Here is a 20,621-nt window from a genome sequence, read left to right on the forward strand (position 1 = left end):
CACACCAAATGAGTGCCATTCATATTTTATATATCAAACACAAGTCATAGTGACCTTCACCACTTAGGGTAACATAAACCATAATAAATCAAATCCATTCCTTCCCTCTTTAACAGATAAACAGTAAAGACCGGAAACACGAACAATTTCCGCACTCCGAAAAAGCTTATTTTCAGTTCATCGTCCTGGAAACCACACATCGGGATCCATTCTACGTACTCCGAACTAAGACGGATAATATCTAGTAAAATAGCATGTTAGACGTATCGCGTACCTTGCCTATATGAGAAAACCCATGAAACAACAGTTTTTGCAGGAAGGCCGATTTCCGGCTAACCGGCAATGTATCATCAAAATTCCGTTTCAAATCGGACTCGAAAGAGGATCATTCAATCATATGGCTGTTTCTGAGAGCTCAAGCCACTGTTGTTCTCAATCCTTTGTCTAATGTTTAGGCAAATAGAGGTGCAAATCTGATACCCAGACATCCGAATTTTTAACATTTTACCATGAATCTCACTTTTTTCTTCCATAATAAGATCCACTTCCAGAATGGCTATGGTGGCGATGACGGGATCCTCCGATCCTGCTGCTGGATCCTTCCCATGAGTTCCCACGGCCATAAGCTCGAGTATTTCCACTTGGCCAATTCAATGTCTGTGTTCCGAGTCCGTTATTCTCTTCCTCAACCCTGTCATTGTACTCCAAGACCAGCCTCTTAATGTCTTGTTTCTCTTCAAACTCGGCTGCTTCTTTCTGTTTCGTGCTTTGGACAAGCGTACAGTCTCGAGGAATATACATTTGCTTTGTTTGTTGTTTGTTCCCTCGCTTCACGAGAACTTTCACCTGAACCTCCCGGCTCCCTCCAGACTCTTCATCCAATGCTTCATCACCGCTTTCCCCTCCAACAAGCCTTCCGTGATGATCTTTGCTAGAACCCTCGAATACGTTCATCGGAATCATCATGTTTAATGTAGGTCGGCCCCTCAACTCCAACTTGCGTTGCTCCATGCTCTCCTGTAATTAAAATCGAATCGAAATGAACAGCAAGCCAACTATTTCTTACATAATTTGAACTCACTGACCACATTAGACAAAGATTTAACAATATTAGTAGACCTTAGTCTCGGCAAAGGGATAAAATTCACAAAGCAAGCTAGAATATCAAGCTTGGATGGAATGGATTTTGTGAAAGGGCCGAATAGGGGCAAAGGTGTCTGTATCAGGGTGAAATACGTGGGGATGATTTCCTGGAAACGCATTGAATGCAGTTCTGTTTAACAATAAGAAACTGGATAATTTCTCTTATAAACACATAACAGCGATAATTAAAAATGAGAGCTTACCTGCACTACAGCCCGGAGCTCCTGATCAAAATTGGCAACTTCTAGAGGATTGAGCTCGGCTACCTTCTGCCTGAAATGAACTTCATCGTCCTCATCAGAAGCAGGTCCACCATCCTCCTCATCCTCCTCATCAGAATCACACCCACCATCATGATTCTCTTCATCCAAATCATCTTCATTATGTCCCTCTGGTTCAATGGTTTCACTCCCTGATTCACTGATACTGTCACCGTCACCGATTTCCTCATGCATTCCACCATTTTCTTCAGAACCATTCAAAATGCTTGGTTGATCAGCTGAGATGGAATGGGAAGTAGTCCTGCTAGAAGGCTTTTCAGTATCGGAGTGCTTCTCGTTACTTGTCTTGTCAGTTGAAGCACTATGTTCACGTTCCTCAAGTTCTACTAAAGCTGCATTAACTTCTTCCATAGATGAATACCGGTTCATGTTGGGATGTAATTCGGCAAATAAGTCCTGCATTTACCGCATTTATACATCACAGGACACCTTTTAGAACAAAACATACAAAAAGAGGCTGAACGAAAAAATATTTATGCATAAAAGAAGTACCATTAACTTGCCCACAAATTTTAAGTTCTATTGTAACCAACCACGTGGAGATCATACTGACAATTAAGCATTACATCTATGTTTTTCTGACTAGGAAGTGAGTGTCGGATATGGATGTGTCCAACATGGATATGCTCACCTTTTTCCAATCTTTTCCAATATAGTTGAGGAATCACACCCCATTGGACATGGGTACTTTGGGGAAAATGAAGAGACGAGAAACATAGTATTCTACGCCAATGCTAAGATAGGTTTTCTAACATTGCATGGATAAAAGTCGATAGTGAAACATGTCAGCACTTGCAGTATTAAAGGGGACTAATAATGCAAGTTCATCCTCTATATTAAGCCCATTAAAAAAGGTAGCCAAGCATGGAAAACAGTTTCAACAGGCTTTGATCACACCAAAAAGAGAGAAAGCATTCTTTTTCCTATGATTAGCAAAGGACAAATTCTAGAACTTGAAATAAACATTCCAATTTTGCTTACCTGCAAATCGAATTCAATATCCAGTGGTAACGCACCCTTGCTAAGAATATACCTCTGGAAGTGTACCAAGAACCGATCAAGTTTTCTCTTGGAAGAACCTCGGTCAAAGTAGTGCCCACATGTCTGAAGAAGAGTAATAACCATCCTGATCCGAAAACAATCCTCAGGTGGATCGAGGATATCTTGCTAACAATAGAGACAATCAAATCAGACCAAGTAAAATTGAATCAAACGACATTCAGTACAAAATCTTACACATAATAACAACAAAATCGTTTAAAACTCTTATAAACAGTCTTATCTCCGAACAATTAATGAAGTAATCATTTGAAATCCTTATTTTCTCTATATAACTTCAATTCTAGGAATTAGAAATTTTCTATTAGGATTGTTCTGTATATTACTCTTCAAAGGTGATAAAATAATTTCAGCAAGTTCTGCGAGACAATGTACCCTACAGTTAAACATGTTACTTAATAGTTTAAAAACCTAGTAGTCCCCATGAGTTGAGTTTATTATTATTGGGCTCATCATTCACAGCATTTCTAAACTTCATTTATCCTATATTTTTAACTAACCAGAAATCTCATTTAATTTTTTTTTCTTTTCTCAAATCAAACCCTCTTTTAACAGATCAAGACTCATTTGAATCAAACCTAAACAATTCAGAAAACCCTACCCTTCTGTAGCATGACCCTAAAATTCCTAAATCCCAACCCATCATAATCCCCAGAGAAGCAGCAATGCATCAGCAGATATGTTCTACAAAATTAATTCCTCTCTTTGAATGCATTGCCAAAGAAGCTCAAGGAACAAAACACACATGAATGTTTTAGAGACCAAATTAGAGAGAGAGAGCTTAAGTGCCTAGAAAGCACCACTGCCGAGCCTAGCAAGCATACCATATCCCTATATAATTGATAATCATATCAATAAGTCAGATATCTTGATACCTCAGCTGTATCATGGCCAAAAACAAGAATCAAATAGAGTGTTTCAAAGATGACAGAAGAATCAACATGCTCATAGTTGTATAGCTCCCCAAGAAAACGCATATGAGCAATGCGCCTCTGCTGCATCCCATAATCATTTAACTCCAGGCCAATTCTAATCTCCTCCAGAACCTGAAAGTACAGAATATAACAACCATGAGTAAACCACGGGAAAAATTCATGGGTGTGTGTGCTTCTACTCTTATCTGCAAGGAAGATTGTGCTTGAATTTGCCATAACCATCAACAGGAAAGATGAGACAGGAACAAGATACACAAATTTCTCAGAAGCTAGGCAAAAAACCTAATAAAAATATAAGTTCTAATGATAGAAGCTCATGGCTTTATAGCAATATATTTCCATCTTAGTTAAAAAAGAATCTCACACTGGAGTCATCAACACTCAGGTTGAACAAAAAAGTCTAATTTCAAAAAGGCCTAGTCAAATCCTAAAGTATCAAAACTTTCTCAAAGGGCAGCATTCTCCAAGCATATCTAACAAACCAACAAGGTACCTTGCAAAGCAATACCCAACTAAAACCATGGGGAAAAAACAAAATTAACGGTCCAGGTCATGAGACATCTATTTTCCCGCATCCTACCTTCCTAACACAACAAAATAATAGAATCTCTAGAGCAGGCATAACACAAGAAAACCTCCTCAAGACCATCATATCATGTTAGCAAGAATTTCTCCACGGACTCAGCTGAAAACCAAGGCAAATAGATTACCAAAAAAAAAAAGGAACTCTACAGGTTAAAACTATACATTAAAATTGAAACATAGGCCTAATTGGCAGATTTTTTTGTATTATCACCACAGTGTTCAATTGTTCACAAAAGGTATACACTAAAAGGAATTTTAACAAGTTATGAAGAATGTATTCTACAGATAACATAGATATAGGAGAATCAAAATTCAACTCAAGAAGAACTAGCACTAAATTCAGGAAGTAAACCTCATCGACAACAGCAACAGAAAATTCATCATGATAGCGACTCAAACCAGCAGTGAGAGAAGCAATCAAGTGAATCTGACTATATTTCCCCTTGTGAACCTTCATGAAGCACTTTAAGAGGTATGATTCGCATTCACTCCACGGTAATTTACGAAGTTGCCTCAGAACATGCTCAATGGAAGACTTGTCAAGATCTGTAAATAATAACTTCCTAATATACTGCAAAAGTATTTGACAAAACTCAGTAAGGAGGTTTAACATCAAAACAAGTAGAGTATATTATCAGGAAAAGCAAATTATACCTGGTGCAATGGAGGACGAACTTTAGAGACCCGTGCAGATCTTTCAGGCGGTTTGCATAGATAGTAAGCATTTTCTACAAGTGTGCGGTGTCGAGGATCCAAATTCTTTACATTTTTCAAGCGCATCAATATCTCCAACATGTTAGCCATTCTGATGGTAGTGTCAGGAGAACGATACAGAAAACGACCACAAGTCTCAAGAAGATTGCAAGCGACATCAATGTTATGATGAGTGAAATCATCTAAACATGTCTGGTACAAAGGAAAATAGAATAAGAGAGCATCCAGAACAGGTTTGGATTTATAGCGTCCAACTTATAAGACAACGAAATGAGAGCAACAAGCTGATTGCTCCTAATTTTTATAATTCTGGTCGTTTCAAAAAGTTCATAAACTCCCATAAGAAAGGAAGTATCATCATAGTAATAAGCGCGGGGATATAAACCAACATTTATCAGTTAGCTGTTTTGCACATACCTTCAGACAACTGAAGACAAGACCAGGCGGTGAAATTTTGAACTTACAGAGTTCTGCAATAAACCTAATGTTCCTGATTTTTGTTTCAATGTTCATTTGATCCTGCAGTTAATTTCAATTTTGAAATATAAGTTATAATTATATATACCCGGTAAAATGAAATAAATGTAGAGATGAAGACAGTTGCAAAGAGAACAGGGGGGTCCACAGGGAAGCAAACCTTTTTATTAATTAAGAAGTTGAACTCTTCCTCCAACATCTGCAAGAGCATAGCAGGAACATCCTTCATACAAGTTGACAATGTTGCAACCATGCGTGAGTAGTATGGAAGCAACTCCAAAGAAGTCCGTGGAACATTAAACAATGCTCTCACAAGTCTTTTCCGATTTGATTTTGAATTCAAATAACAGAATTCCACCTGAAAATTTCAATGAACAATGCAATGATCCTTTAAAGTTGAATAATACCCCGTCGAAAAGCGGCACTCAACAGTAGGACTGAAAAAAGATATTACCGTCAATTGATCAATAAGGTCACGACTCACACAACCTGGGAGTCTTTGCAGTAGAGCATCCAAATTTGTCCCTTCGCTACCTTTGACCTTTTCCTTTTCATTTTCACCTTTTTTATCAGTGTCTTTTTCTCTCTCTTTCCCTTTCTCCTTGTCTGGATCTTTGGTCTTTTCCTTATCTTTTTCATCTTTATCCTTCCCTTTCTCTATACTTTTACCTTCTTGCAGAGTACCAGAGTCTGCAGAAGCCTCCGCAGCATCTTGTGTGACTGGAGTACTTTGATCTGCTTCAGAAGAGGATTCCTAAAAGGTACACCAAATCACCAATAACCATCAAATAGAGAGGACTATTTATGAGTCATAGATCAGATCTTTCAGAAAGGAAATTTAAACAGTCATTAAGTCCATCACTGACTCATCCTGCCCCACCTAGCCACCAAAATGATAAAAAGGAAATGAATTTCGGGCATAGGATGGGTGCACAGCAGTTAAAAAATTAAGAAATGGTTCAGTCCACCTTTGAGGTTTGCTACGTTAAAATGCTTTTCTTCTATAATATCTTTTTTAGTTTCATTTTTAATTTTTATCTCTTTTGTTAAACAATCAGATTCAAAGTTTGGATCATGGTTGGTAATGATTGGTGGAGCAAAGATGAGCATCGAACATGAAATGTTAGAGCAGAAGCTGCTGATGCTTGAACTCAATCAAAACTTAATGCTAAAACAAAAGGAACAGTGTATTATTGGCAGCATAGAAGCACAGACAAGCCTACAGGAATTGTTAGCTTCAAATTGATCCTAATTGAACTAATGATAATGTTCAAAATTTTGATCTACTTACAGTTGGTTGCTCTTGTGCCTTTGATGTTTGCTCACTTTCCTTGGACTCAGATTCTCCCAATAATACTGCTGGGACAAATGCTCTGTGAAGAACATGTACACAATGCTCTTAAAAGCATGAAAATACATCTTTTATTTCCAAAAAAAAAAAATCAATGAAAGGCCCAATAGAGAAAGTCTCTCCTTAACTAACTAAATAAAGACCACAACATACCTAAGATCAGGTAAGCATTCATAGAAAGCTCTAGTGTCGTCATCATCCCATATAGCTTCAAGGTTCGAAGACTCTTTTCCAGATGCTGGAGATGAAGCATCATCTCCAGTGGTAACCCTAGTTGTGTGACTGTCCTCCGGCATTACCGGAGGCTGCATATCAAGTGCTTCTGCTAAACTGCAATAAGCAATAAAAAATCAGTTATGGATGGTTTCTTTTGCAAGTAAAAAGAACTCATATATTTACTCGTGATGCAAAAGGAATGCTTGATACAAAAATTCAATAGTGGAAAACTAAAAATTTTGAAGAGGGGTTGAATAGCACCAACCTGACAGTTTTACAGTGATTTATCATCTTAGCCACCAATTTTTTTCTTTTCTGGGATAAGTTAGCCGCTAACTTTGGTGGGACATAAGCGACCCTAATTAAACTGGGGTCTAGAGTTCCAACATCATAAAGTTGCTATTAAGTGAAAAAAATTGTATCTACACTGGTCTTGACAAATAGAAAAACACTTCATCACAATTCCATTGCACTTCAATCTTTATTCAAAGAAATCACTAAATCTAAAAGTTCACAAAAGAGGCACAATGAATCAAGCCCAAAACCAGCATTTTTGCCACAATTCTTGATACAATTGCTCATCTGAATGTCATAAGAGATCTAAACCCTAGACTCATAATAGAAGAGCCATCTTAGGTACACACAATGCAAATCATCTGAGGAAGCATTTAATATCCAAACCTTAATTTATATGTAGTGCGCGTAAGAACTAGTAGCAGCTAATAATTTAAGTTTTGAAGTGCAGAAAAGTACAATTGGCTCCAATTATGTCAAATGGTAGTTATTTAGAAAAGGCTCATAAACTTGTTAATCACAACATCATTAATCATTCAGGCATTACATGAATATGTACACTAATTAGAATAAAACAAAAGATACCATATTCACCATGGAAAGCTTAATATCAATCAATCGACCCATTAGTCCAGTTCCCATTAAATAAAAAGTCCATGAAATTGACATCATAAAGCAACTTACGATGAGACATTGCGGTACAAATGATCATAAGATTTTCGTAGCTTTTCATATGAAGTTGCATTTTCTTCACTGAGCTCTCCTTTAGCATTTAAAATCTTATTATTCTCATGCTCCATTTGGCGAAGAGACTATAAAAGAAAAACCCCATTAATTAGGGAAGAGGGAAAGAAAGCAAAAGATAATGAAAGAATCAAGCCGTCAAACTTATCAAGTATAAACAAAAGTTCTTGCCAAGGATAAGTTCAAATAAGAACCTCATGACTTATTTTCCCCTAAAGTTAATATTTTCAATTGCAAAAGCTTACTGTATGCTCAGACTGAAGAAGTTCAGTGACAGCATCATAATATACATTGAATGCCTTCCTAAAAGTTTTCTTTTGATCTGCTGTGATACCGAGGCCCTTAAAGAACTGTAGCAAAGTGTCAACATATAAAACATGTCAAACCATAAACTTTCATCATCAAAACCAAAGCTACAAATAACCTAAAATTCAAAATGAAAATCATGATATCTTTACAGAAATAAAACAAATGCAAATTTCAGGCCAACTAAAGAACAAAAAAGAGAGACAAACCTCATCTTGAATTCCTTGACCAGAAATAGGAAGTCCTAGAAACACTCGCCCTTGTCGAGCAAAACTAGCAAGAAGAATTAAATTTGTCTGCGTAGCATCACGGTCCTTCAAGTGCTCTGTGCTAGTAAGATCCTTAATGATACTGATAAAAATACCATTTTCCTCTATAACTCCAACAAAGTACAGTTCCAGAAGAAGTTTCAAAGTGCTACGCTTCTTCATTGCTTTCAAGTTCCTGTCTGCATCCAAATCATCCCCAGATTTTCCAGGAAAGAAGACTTTCAGGAGCCCTTGTATCAGACTTGGTGAGAAATCTTTGTACCTTTGATGAAGCAGAGAGCAGATCTTGGACAGATAGACAATAGTAAATTACCAACAAACTTAAAAAGGATAAATGGTTTGGTGTACAATAAAAAGCTAGCTAGGAAAAATATAGACTATTAATGTTGCAAATAAGTATATTCTTATATTACAGAGAACAAATGTGAATAATCCATCAACACATTTACAAACTTTGAGCAGGCAAAATCATAAGTCATAGAATATGAAGAGAACTCAACATTAAAGAACCAGCAAACCTAAATGATACATGCAGTTACAGATGTCACAGAAATGCATGTCATTCATGATACCAAGAAATCTATACCTATATCCATCAACATATTTGCAAACATTGAACAAGTTACACTACCAAAAAAGAAGAGAAATCTATATAAAAAGGAACTGGGAAGGTTATAGACAATTGCGATAGAAATCCTGTTATACTTAACATAAACCAGGGGAGGTTATTATATACTTATATAGTATATGTGTGTATATATATACACAATAAACTAGGGCATATTATCAGACAGACACAGAACTTGACAAGGTGAAATACAAATAAATTGACCACTAAAATAATAAGAGGAACCAGGCTATAGATCTTTGAACTGTACAGAATAAAAAATATTCATAGCTTATATTGTCGAATCTTCATTAAAACTCAAGTCTGCTAGCAAAACCTCAACAGGTGCACACGAGAAAATTGAAAGAGATAAAAAATTACTCGAGAAACTAATACAACCCATTTGGACGCAAAAGACTAATGTTCCTCTTTCTTATTTAAAATCAAAATGACCTACATGATTGCAGCTTAATCACCTTGCTCAAACTGTTATGACATCCAAGTCTTTGGGTTTGGCTAGTGAAACCATGCATAATTTTCAGCTGAAGAGAATATAAGAAACTTTCACATTCAAAAACTAAACCAAATATGCTAATATTAACTTTGCATGTGTGGATAGAAAATAACATAGATCTTTTCTAAGACTATGTACTCGCAGCAAATTAACCGATTAAATAATACATATAACCATAAAATCTATATGCATTTATTAAAACATATAACCATACAATTTTTGGATCAAACTTATTCATGAAAGCTACCTGAACTGCGGCTTGTATATCCGAACTCTTAAGCTTGGCATCACAAATAGCAGAGACAGCTTCACTAACAAATTTACTTAAATTGACACTTCGTAGCTCCTCCATCAATCCTTCCTTCTGCTCTTCATTTATCTGCTTTAATTTTTTAATCACAGCTGTATTGCGCTTAATGCTAGAATCCAAAGTCCTGAGGAATACAGAGTCTAGAACCACGGGAAAAAATATTAACATCTACCTGACAGTTTTTACGTATCAATATCAGAGAAACTGAATTCATGTTAAAAAATAGATAAAATGCAAATGCTTCCATGGCAATATAATGAGGGCTGCTGTACAGAACCAGTCCAAAATATAATCACAACTTATTAAGATGAATTAGAAAGAAAATCTACAAATATATATGTATCATGTATGCATGCATATCTAGTACGGGCTAACATCACTATACGATATACAAATCAATTCAACAAACTTAACCACTTCCATAACGAGCAATGGGCATATAAAAACCCTAAAATGTAGTAAAATTTACTAACCAGGCCTTTCAAGATTCAAATTGGTTTGACGGAGAGCCATTTTGCACTCAATAGATTTCTTAATTTCCTCAAGGCGAGCAACGGCTTCCTGAAATTGGAAGGAAAATATATAAGTCTACTGTATCAAAGTAACTTCTTATCAAGAAAAACACTCTGAGAACAAGAACAAATGATCAGACAGTAAACCTTATTCATCCATTCACATGAAATTAATTAGGCCATTAATCTTACCTCATCACCTTGTTTTCCATGCTGTTCAACTCCAGCCCGAGATTCATCTTCGTGATGATCCATCTCATCTATTATTAATCAAAATAAGTTCCTATATAACTGAAATATCAATAATCAATAAACTCATAATAAAATTATGAATTTAGGAGCTATACAGAACCTTCTATAAGGCTTGTAACAACAGTTAAAGAAACAATACTTAAATAAGAGAATTGAAAAAGAAAAAAAGAGGCCAGTAGCAACAAAAAGGATCTTTTTAGGTTGTCCAGAATCATGCATTTCAAGATTTTTTTTTTTGATAAGAATGACAGGCCTCCTTAAAAACCTCCTTCTTGATCAAAGAAGGAGGAAAAGAGTGCCTTAGAAACTTTATTACTCCTCCGAAATTACATAAGATTTAACGTAGACACCATACTGAAAAAACACAACAGACTAAGCTACTCAACATAACCGAAAACCTAAACTCAAACGATAAAACGCACTGGAAACGACTAAACATCAACCAATTCCCATCTTTGCTAAACTATCAGCCTCCCCATTACACACCCTTGGAATCAGTCTAATAGAGTGCACCCTGTCCGTGATAAAAGATGAAATCTCTTTAACTAATGGGAGGATAAAAACTGGGGCCATAGCTGGTGTATGGACCCATTCCACAGCCGACTTACAGTCACTTTCCACAATCAACCTTCCAACCTTAACCCAACAAGAAGACATATAGATTTCAATGCCTCTCTTAATAGCCTTTAACTCAGCAACCGGCGGGGGACCCTGACCTACATTTTCTGAAAAAGTCAGAAGGGAGTTGCTATTCCAATCTCTCAAAATACCTCCTATACCTCCATTTGAGCCATCAAGTCTAACAGCTCCATCGACATTCATCTTCAAAAATCCATAGGGGGTGGAATCCAGCGAGAAACCTGAAAATTGTAAATGTTGAGAGCTTTAATACCATCTGCAAGAGATGGATCACCAATCAGCACATCCTCCTGAATAGGACACTTAGGATACTTGGCTAGAAACCATTTAGATAACCTGAATCTAGCAATAAAAAACAGAGACATCCTATCCAAGGGGGAACCATCGAACACCATTGCATTCCTAGCTTTCCATATCGACCAAAATACTACTCCCGGGATAAATTTCCAAATCAACGATTTCCCCCTCAGCTCACCCCAAGAACATAGCAAAGAAGGTGGATCCTTTGGAAGGACTAAGGCTATTTCCCAATAGCTTGCTATCTTGTTCCAAAGTTCCCAAACAACATCACATGAAATAAATAAATGCTGAACTGATTCCACCTGTTTTTTACAAAACGGACATAAAATTTCATCCCCTAGCTGCAAACCTCTTTTCACCAACTCCTCTCTCACTGCCACTTTCTGATGAGCTAGCTGCCACAGGAAGACTTCAACACGAGGAGGAGATAAACCCTGCCACACCCCTTTTACCCATAAATCGGACTCCCCAGACACCTTGCCGAGTTCCTTTCTACAAGATTTCACTGAAAACAGTCCATCCCCACTTGCAGACCAAGAAAGAAAGTCTTCAACTGAATCAGTCAGTTTAAAGTCCTTCAGTTTTGTCATTAAATCCAGCCACTGATCCAACTCCCAGTCACACAAATTCCTTCTGGTATCGATGTTCCACACCCAACCGTTCGAATCTGAACTTCCAAACTCAGCGACCATACCCCATTTATTTGTTGACAACGCATACATTCTAGGGAAAAGATATTTTAAAGGAGACTCATCAGCCCATGAATCCGTCCAAAATGCAATAGACTTTCCATTTCCCAGTTTCAACTTGGAGTTAGATCTGATACGTTCACCCTCCGAGTCGTTCTTCAAGAAATTGTTGGCAATCCCTCTCCAAATCCAAGAAGATTTGGGCGAAAAAACCTTACAAATAGACATGGAATTACTACTTACCTTGTGCCTGCAACATAACACACTTTTCCACAAAGTATTTTTTTCATTGGCGAACTTCCACACCCATTTTCCCAAAAGAGCCCGATTAGATATGTTCACATCAAGAACACCAAGGCCACCACAATTTAGAGGCGTGCAGACTGATTTCCAATTAACCCAGTGTATCTTCCTTTTGTCCTCATTATCCCCCCATAGGAAACTGGCCATTAAAGAATTAAGCTTCTTACCAATTTTACAAGGCATTCTAAAAAGAGATAAGAAGAATATTGGTAGGGATGTTAACACCGACTTTAATAAAACTGTCCTGCCCGCCAATGAGAGACAATTAGCTTTCCAGCCGGCTAGTTTGGAACTAAAATTCTTGAAAACAATCTCATCCAGCATTTAAATCCTACGCTATGTTGCACAAAACATTGTAGCCAACCCCATAACACGGTAATTTCTATTGGAACAATTTATTTTCAATTACTACTTTATAAATCCATGATTATCCAAGTTTTCAATTTTCTTGAAATCCGTGTCCGAAGGTAATGTCCGAAATCCAAATTGTAAGTGGAATTGGAATGTGGATAAGATCCTCCAAGGACACTTCAAATACATGGAAATATTTTTTTTTGGGGGGGGGGGGGGGATGAGCATATAAGCGTCCAAAACTAAAACGCCGTAGTCCAAGTAACATTTTTAATCATAAGTCCAAGTAACATAGTAATAAACTATAATACCCAAAATTCCAGCACAGAAGCTGTGAAGAAAGACTCAAGATACAGAAGCACAAGTCCTATTTCGCCAACTATATCTCTACAAATAATAGCATGTTTACATCAGAAAAAATATTGGAAGCGCAAACCACTTCATAACCATTAAAAATACATGCATAAAATAATCAAGACCACGTAATTCTAAAACCCCATTCCCCCTATTTACCACTTTCCTCGATCTCAAACTAAAAAATGTAAACAAAAGTCTCGTCCTTCCACTCCTCGTCACTTCTTTCCAAACAATAAAAAATAGTCAACCAATTGAAAGGGGGGGGATCACATAATTACTCCTACAATCAATCTTCTTCTCACTCACGACTTCACTAAACCAATTAAAATATTTAACAGTAACGATCGTAATAAATCGTTAAAAGAACTCAAAATCATGGAATCTTACTTCACTGAAATCATTATATTTAAATTAAAAAACATAATAAAAAAATGGATCTTATTTTCCAAAAAAAAAAGGTTAAAAACTTTCCGTGGATCTTAGAGAGATGGGAAGAGAGAGTTAGGGTTTTACCTGAAACTTTGGGGAAGAAGCTAAGAATGATTCGAAGTAAAGGAGAGAGAGACGAATTAAAGGAAGGGAGATGAGGTGTGAGGCATTTGAAGAAATCTTCTGAAACGAACCCGATTGTTTTTCTCAACAAGAACAAAGAAATATAATATTAAATAAATACATAAACTGAAGCTTTTTCTCCGAAGGCATTCGAAATCGGGTATCGGGTCGCACTTGAATCCGATTTGGAATTTTCTGGTACCCGACTTTGTTTTTTATGGGTAAACTACATATTTAGTACTTAAATTTTCAGTTTTTTAAAATCATGCCAAACGTTTAATTTTCATTTCATTTTAGTATCTATAAAGAACTTTACGTGTTTAGTACATAAACTATCAGTTTTGATCTATTTTAGTGCAATATATTATCTGTTCGAAGATAACTCTCAACCACTTAATATTGAACACTCATACCCTCGAACCCAACACCTTGAAAAATAACATCAATTCCTTTACCACCTACCCGACTTTAGCTTTTTCTCGACGGGCACATTTTGATTCGAGAGCTCTATTAAAATATATATTTAAATAAAAATATAATTAGACCGAATTGATTATTAGCTGATCGAGTTAAGTGACATGAAACATTAATTTTTAAAAAAAAATTAATATTAGAATTAATATATTATAGAAAACGAATTAAATTGAAAAATTATTTTAAATTTTATTTCACGACCCGTTAAGAGCATAAAATTCTATTAAAAGTATATTCAAATAAATCAACGGGGTTGGTTCAAGTAGTAACCAATTTGATATCACTTAAGTAAAGTCTCAAGTCATTGTGTATGCAGAAAATCCCCATTGGAAGACTCACCCACCAAAGTCAGATACCCAAGTCGATCAAGATTAATCACGACGAAGCCGTATAACATTTCTATTAAACTAACTAGCGAGATTAAAATAGAATGAACCGATAAAGTAAAGAATCAAACCTACTTTTTTTTAATCAGTGACTGATTTAAAAATCGATCAAATTAAAAATATAAAATATCATCCGTGTAGTTAACCCTTTAATTATTACGCAAAATGAGACCGAATCAAAACGTTACGGTTTAATAACACATCAAAAACTTGTACAAATATAAAAGAACAAAAGGGATGAACTTCATTTTCCCAGAGAAGAAGGGAACTTTTGTATGATATCTGCTCAATTGGTTTTGTTTATGCATCAAACAATTCACAATCTCTTCTCTGTTCCCATCTAAGGTTCTTAATCATTTGATAATAAATGTTTATATCATTAAAATATGTGATGTTTGAACCCGAAACGTTCATATCCCAATCAACTAATTAACGTCCAGTTCAGACAATTGTCAATTTTTAAGAAAACATATGTATAATCTGGTAAATATTTTATAATTTTTAATAATCGAATGTCTTAACAAAGTAGTGTTTATAATTAATAGATTATTCAGTAACTTTTAATAATCAAGAGACTCAACAAAATAATAACTTATAAAATAACATCTCACAATCGATAGAACATTTATATACTTTATCTAATTCTATAAAGTTTATTATAAGGTTATCATAATCAAGAAAAAAAAATTAGATGACCCTATTCCAATATGTAATGGGGTGAGGGGAGTAAGGTAGTAAGCTGCCCCAATACCAAATTGAGAGCAACTTCCGTGGAAGACCTCCGGCAGTCAGAATTATGAATTGCCCACCGTGGGACTCAATTCCACAACCACAAGATTAAGAGCATTACGCTCTACCAACTGAGTTGGACAGGCAATTCGTTATTATAATCAAGAGACTCAACTAAATAAACATTATAATTGATAAAACTTTATAATAAATTTTATAAATGTTCTATCAAAAAACTTTATAAAATAACACCTTATAATAAACTTTATAGAATAACATCTTATAATCGATAAAATATTTATATACTTTATCTAATTTTAAATTATATATCATTCATATATTGAAAGAATAATTTGTCATACATTTATTGAATGGATAATTGATCTAAAACAAATGAAATTAACATTATACATGTATTTTAATAAATAAAATACCAAAGAATATAGAAAATAATTTAAATACTTATTCTTGATCTAATATAAAATATTTACTTTTATCATAATAGTTCGGTTATAGAATAATCTTTGTCAAGATAATATAAAAAAAATCATTTATAATTTAATACAAAATTAAATATTCAAATTATATCAGTTTTTTTATTTAAATAGTTAAATTTTTTTAACATTACACTTTTAATTACTTTAATTATAACAAACATTAAATTCTACCTTGAATAACACGGAACGCTTAGATAATTTAAAAAAAATTAAAATATTAAAATTATATAAAAACAACACATGTTATTTAACGATAAAATTTAAAATAACAACCCAGGCTCCTAAAAATATAACATTGAAATTGTTAAACATCTAAATTTACCGAAAAATAGTTTTAACATCAGGTCTATAACTTAGATACCTAATTTTAGTCACTTATTTTTATTTTATATTAAGCCTTTAATAAATCTTAAAAGTGCTTAATTTCTTATAACGCAAAACTAATCCATCAAAATATACATCAAGATCTCAAAAGTTCTAGCAAACACAGATTGTAACCAGGTCCTACCATTCAAACCACCGCAGCTTAATTCGACTCGCTGCGTCTCGGAGAAGCATGATTATCGTCGTCTTCATCATCGTAAACTGGGCTTCGGTCCTCCCTAGGGGGCGGGCTGGGGCTGCAGCTTTGGCCGTTTTCCTTTTTGGATCCCCTATAAGGCCTGTCCTCAGCATCAGCTTCACGATCTGGAGTTCTGCTACTTCCCCTGGGACTCGCACTGTAATCCGAACCATTAGCATGTCTGTGATCCTTTGGGGATGGGCTCCGCCTCTCTTGTGGGCTTCTTTCATCGAGCGGTGGACTCTGCTTCCTCCCTTGGGCTGGGGAGGGGCTTCTTCCACCGCACACCGGATTCTGCTTCCTCCCTCGGGTTGGGGATGGAGACCGCCTGTGGCGATTGGGACTCCTTGATCTTCTATCATCACGCTCGAAACTCCTTTCTCGCTTCACAGGTGATCTTGACCTACTGTGGAAGGTCGAGAGATTCAACACAAAAAAGAATGAGCCCGACCAGCTTACAAGACCAAAACAATTTGCGTATCTCAACCAGAATCTTGTTGACGCAGGTAGAGCTCAATACAAACCTGTCACTACGGCCACGGCTGTAACTGCGGCTTCTGCTTCGACCACGTCGGGGACTAGGTGAGCGAGAGTAACTACGAGGTCTACGGCTGCAACAATAAAACAAATAAAATTGACTCCCAAGTACACAAAATATAAGTTTTTCAAATGGTAGGAAAAAACTCCAATTTGCAGCAAACTGGTCAGACCAACAAAAAGAGAGGGAAGGGAAATGACCTCAGCTCCTTTGGACTATTTTGACAGTCTCTTTCTATGTGGCCTCGTTCGCCACAGCGATAACACTTATTCTTCCAATCCCCGACTTTGCAATCACGAGCCCAATGACCATCAATTCCACAATTGAAGCAGCGGCCAGAGCCAGGAGTAGGACCTCTTCCAGCATAATCTCGAGCTCCACCAGGGCCGCGGGGCACCTATATTGCGATTCAAATCAGATACACTAATGAGTAGGGGTGTGCAAATTCGGATATCAGATCCGATCCGATCAAAAAATTCGGACATCCGAAAATTTCGGAAACCTAAAATAGCGATCCATATCCAATCCAAAAAAATTGGATATCCGAATATCCCGATCCGAATATAAAATTTAATTTGACATAAAAAAATTAAATTTTGTGATTTAATGTAATTTATTTGATACCTCTACTATATTATATATATATTTAATTACTACCCACAATAAATAATTAAATATTCTAATTTTTATTGGGTTAGAGCTTCAATGGGATAATGGTAAAATTCTTCAAAAAAAAATTCCAAAATAATCCACCTTAAGCATTATTTCCCAGAGTAGGGTAATTGCTACAATACATTTAGAAGACTCCAGGATTGCATGGAGTCTTTAGTTGCAGACTCCATGACTGCTATGCGTATTTAATCTTGGCAAAACTAAAGACGCATGGTAATCTATGCGTCTTCCACCAAAAAAATTGAAGTCGCACGGTGTTCTTAGCGTCCTTTTGATACTATAGCAATGACCCTACATCAGGAAATAATACGGTGAGTCTTATACGAGGAAATTTTTTTCCCACTGCTCTACATGAGCAAGGCAACCGAGCTTTAATGAGTTGAGGGTTACTTATTAATTGGGCTAAAGGAATTTAAAATCTAAAAGCCCAATTTATTTCAGATAATCCGAAAATGGAATTTACCCAATCCGTATCCAACCCAATTATCCGAATTTTCCCCCGGATATCCTATCCGAATTATCCAAAAATCAAAAAACAGATCGGATCAACGAATCGGATCAATCAGATAGGATCTTTTTGCACACCCCTACTAATGAGTCAAGTCTAGGACAACAATCTTCTTATAGTTTCTAATAAAGAGACCGAGTGGCAACAATGATATTCTAATGCCTGGTTACATAAAAGGCTTTTAATCTCTTTCTTCCCAGCAGCAGCAGCTACTTACACTTAATTTAAACATCAAACTCATGATCATAAAGCATATCCATGAGAATATCAGTTTATTACCAAGCCACAAGCATCTTATATTTTGCTGCTTTAATTATTTATATCTATAGGTCTACATTGTCTGATTTCAGAAATCCACATCAGCATTTAGACATATTACTAGCACCCTAAGCAGCAACAGAACTGAACATGCAAACTTGAATGTGTCACACAATCCAAAAATCAGACGGCATTAGGCAAATGACTACTTAAAAAACATTAACCAAATAATATTAAATTTCTCATTCGGTTTCATATAGCATCCACTGCCTTCTAGAAAACTTATGGTAGTGAAGTTATCATAAAACTTACTCCCTTGGCAAACTCCACAATGATACGGCTTCCATCTAGGTCTCGACCATTCAATGAATGTCTTGCATCATCAGCATCTCTAGGTTCACGGAATTCCTGTTATCAAGGAGGCAGACAAAAACACACACAAGACGAACAAAGAAAAGATCCACAGAAAAAGATCATATTTTCAATATATGGTGAAGAAATTATAGATAACAAAGAAGAGTTTTTTCAGTTTAAATTGGAAGAGATTTGAAATACATACGACGAATGCATAGTCTCGCTTCATATCCACATCACGTACTCTGCGCAAACGGGTGCCACAAACAGTAAGGCCATCATGACACAATTATCAAGGGTTGATAGTTCGCCCCTCACAGATGAACGAAAAACACCGACATTTGAGATTGTTGCCATTTCGATAAAAACACGCAATAACACTATAGAAAGACTCGCCAAATCCACCAAGGTCACCCTCTCACCATAGACCTCCAGGTTATGACCTTCAACAAGATCATTTGAGTTAAACCAGACTGACTCATGGAGGGTTGCAACATTCTCACTCATATTCGAATAGGACCAGGGGTCATGCTCTACATTAAGGGCTTCGTAAATGAGACTATTTTCTCGTACATCATTGTCACTACACCCAGAATCAATCCTAATGGCCTTCAATGCAAAAGAATAGAACCATGAAAACTCAAACTAAGGGGGGGGGAAACTTGAACAAAGTATGTCAAATGAACACAGCTTTTAAACCAGTCTAATAAGTAGGATAAACTCACGAACTCTTCAACATAGCAAAAAGATTCCATTACCTCCCATATCGGCTAAACATGTCCTCTAGATCACGTGATCTTGTCCTCGACGACAAGTGACCAACATATAGGCGAGTGCCACCACGGCGATCATCATACCTAGGCATTTTTTCCTTTCCCTGCATTAAAAGTTGCCATTAGAATCCTGGGGGGGGGGGGGAAGGCACACAAATTTACATGATAAAACACTCCAATCATCATTAATGACATCAACAATCTACTTTAAGCTCAAGTCACCTTAAAGCTCAAGCTTTTGCTTCCATCATAGAACAGATAATAGAAATAGATTTTCAATTTAACGGACAACTAAAATGTAATAAAAACTCTAACAGGAACCTTCTATATATTAATAAAACCATGCATATCCAATTGCACACAGAATTCAACTGTGGAAAGCTAACAATCAAACAATATCGAAACAAACCCATAGTTTATTGTTATCTTTTATTATGGATACCATAAATACACAAGCAAAATTAAATAAATATAAGGTTCAAAAGGAACAAATCTGAGGAAGGGATTTAATTTTTCAGCTCTCAATTCTAACAGGCTAATCGGCCAAAGCATCAATTCCGTACATATTTAAACTACAATTACAAGTCATAAGAAAAATATATGAAAAAGTCGGAATTTAAATTTTAAAAAGTACAAGCTCGACGATTTATCATATCTATAAAAAAAACCAAGAAGTCAGAGACGTAAGAGCATGAGAATTCAAAATTAAATGGCAATTAAAAAAGAAATAATTAAAGTATAAATTTAAAAAAGAAGTAGAAGATGGAGCTTACGATTAAATTTCAGGAGATAGAGGGGAAGGAGAAGATGAAAAACCCTAGATTTTTCGAAGAGAACGAGAAAGCTTAACTAAACGCTGCGTTTCTTAAGCCCCAAGGATAAGGATCATTCGACGCTGAAAAATCAGAGGATACGTAATTACAAAAGGACCCCTGCCTGGAATGACAATTATAGGCTTGAGGAAGAAAGGGCCTAATTTTAAAATTAATCTTCCATGGTCATACCAGCCCCTATTCTTTTCCAGAAATAGTTTAACCAAACATTTTAATTTTTTATCAAAATAACTTTTATTTGATAAAAAATTATTAATTAACGTATGTTGTTGATATA

General features: G+C 35.9%; 2 protein-coding genes across 4 annotated transcripts; both read right to left on the minus strand.

Annotated features, from left to right (window-relative positions):
* On the minus strand, positions 1-13,817 carry LOC120151758 (regulator of nonsense transcripts UPF2-like). 2 transcript variants are annotated; one of them, XM_039164123.1, is made up of 18 exons: positions 13,722-13,817; positions 10,510-10,600; positions 10,279-10,366; positions 9,743-9,945; positions 8,315-8,659; positions 8,045-8,149; positions 7,740-7,867; positions 6,699-6,875; positions 6,486-6,567; positions 5,649-5,948; positions 5,355-5,552; positions 5,135-5,236; positions 4,658-4,909; positions 4,356-4,574; positions 3,359-3,529; positions 2,406-2,591; positions 1,347-1,820; positions 1-1,017 (listed from the first exon to the last, which is right to left on the minus strand). In XM_039164123.1, exons 2-18 carry the CDS (start codon positions 10,570-10,572, stop codon positions 517-519), a joined length of 3,594 nt encoding a protein of 1,197 aa, XP_039020054.1. In that variant the 5' UTR covers positions 10,573-10,600; positions 13,722-13,817; the 3' UTR covers positions 1-516. The 2 variants fall into 2 exon arrangements, with proteins under 2 accessions (XP_039020054.1, XP_039020055.1); XM_039164124.1 differs by having other exon boundaries at positions 10,510-10,577; positions 13,722-13,810.
* A 2,433-nt stretch (positions 13,818-16,250) lies between these two features.
* Positions 16,251-20,322, minus strand: LOC120151762 (serine/arginine-rich splicing factor RS2Z33-like). Of its 2 annotated transcripts, XM_039164125.1 has the most exons (7): positions 20,285-20,322; positions 19,497-19,615; positions 18,944-18,983; positions 18,697-18,792; positions 17,147-17,343; positions 16,933-17,019; positions 16,251-16,814 (listed from the first exon to the last, which is right to left on the minus strand). In XM_039164125.1, exons 2-7 carry the CDS (start codon positions 19,601-19,603, stop codon positions 16,373-16,375), a joined length of 969 nt encoding a protein of 322 aa, XP_039020056.1. In that variant the 5' UTR covers positions 19,604-19,615; positions 20,285-20,322; the 3' UTR covers positions 16,251-16,372. The 2 variants fall into 2 exon arrangements, with proteins under 2 accessions (XP_039020056.1, XP_039020057.1); XM_039164126.1 differs by lacking the exon at positions 20,285-20,322 and having other exon boundaries at positions 18,944-19,181; positions 19,497-19,586.
* Between the last annotated feature and the right edge of the window lie 299 nt (positions 20,323-20,621).

The sequence above is a fragment of the Hibiscus syriacus genome, unplaced genomic scaffold, assembly GCF_006381635.1.
Source record: "Hibiscus syriacus cultivar Baekdansim isolate YM2019G1 unplaced genomic scaffold, ASM638163v2 tig00111069_pilon, whole genome shotgun sequence".
NCBI lineage: Eukaryota > Viridiplantae > Streptophyta > Magnoliopsida > Malvales > Malvaceae > Hibiscus > Hibiscus syriacus.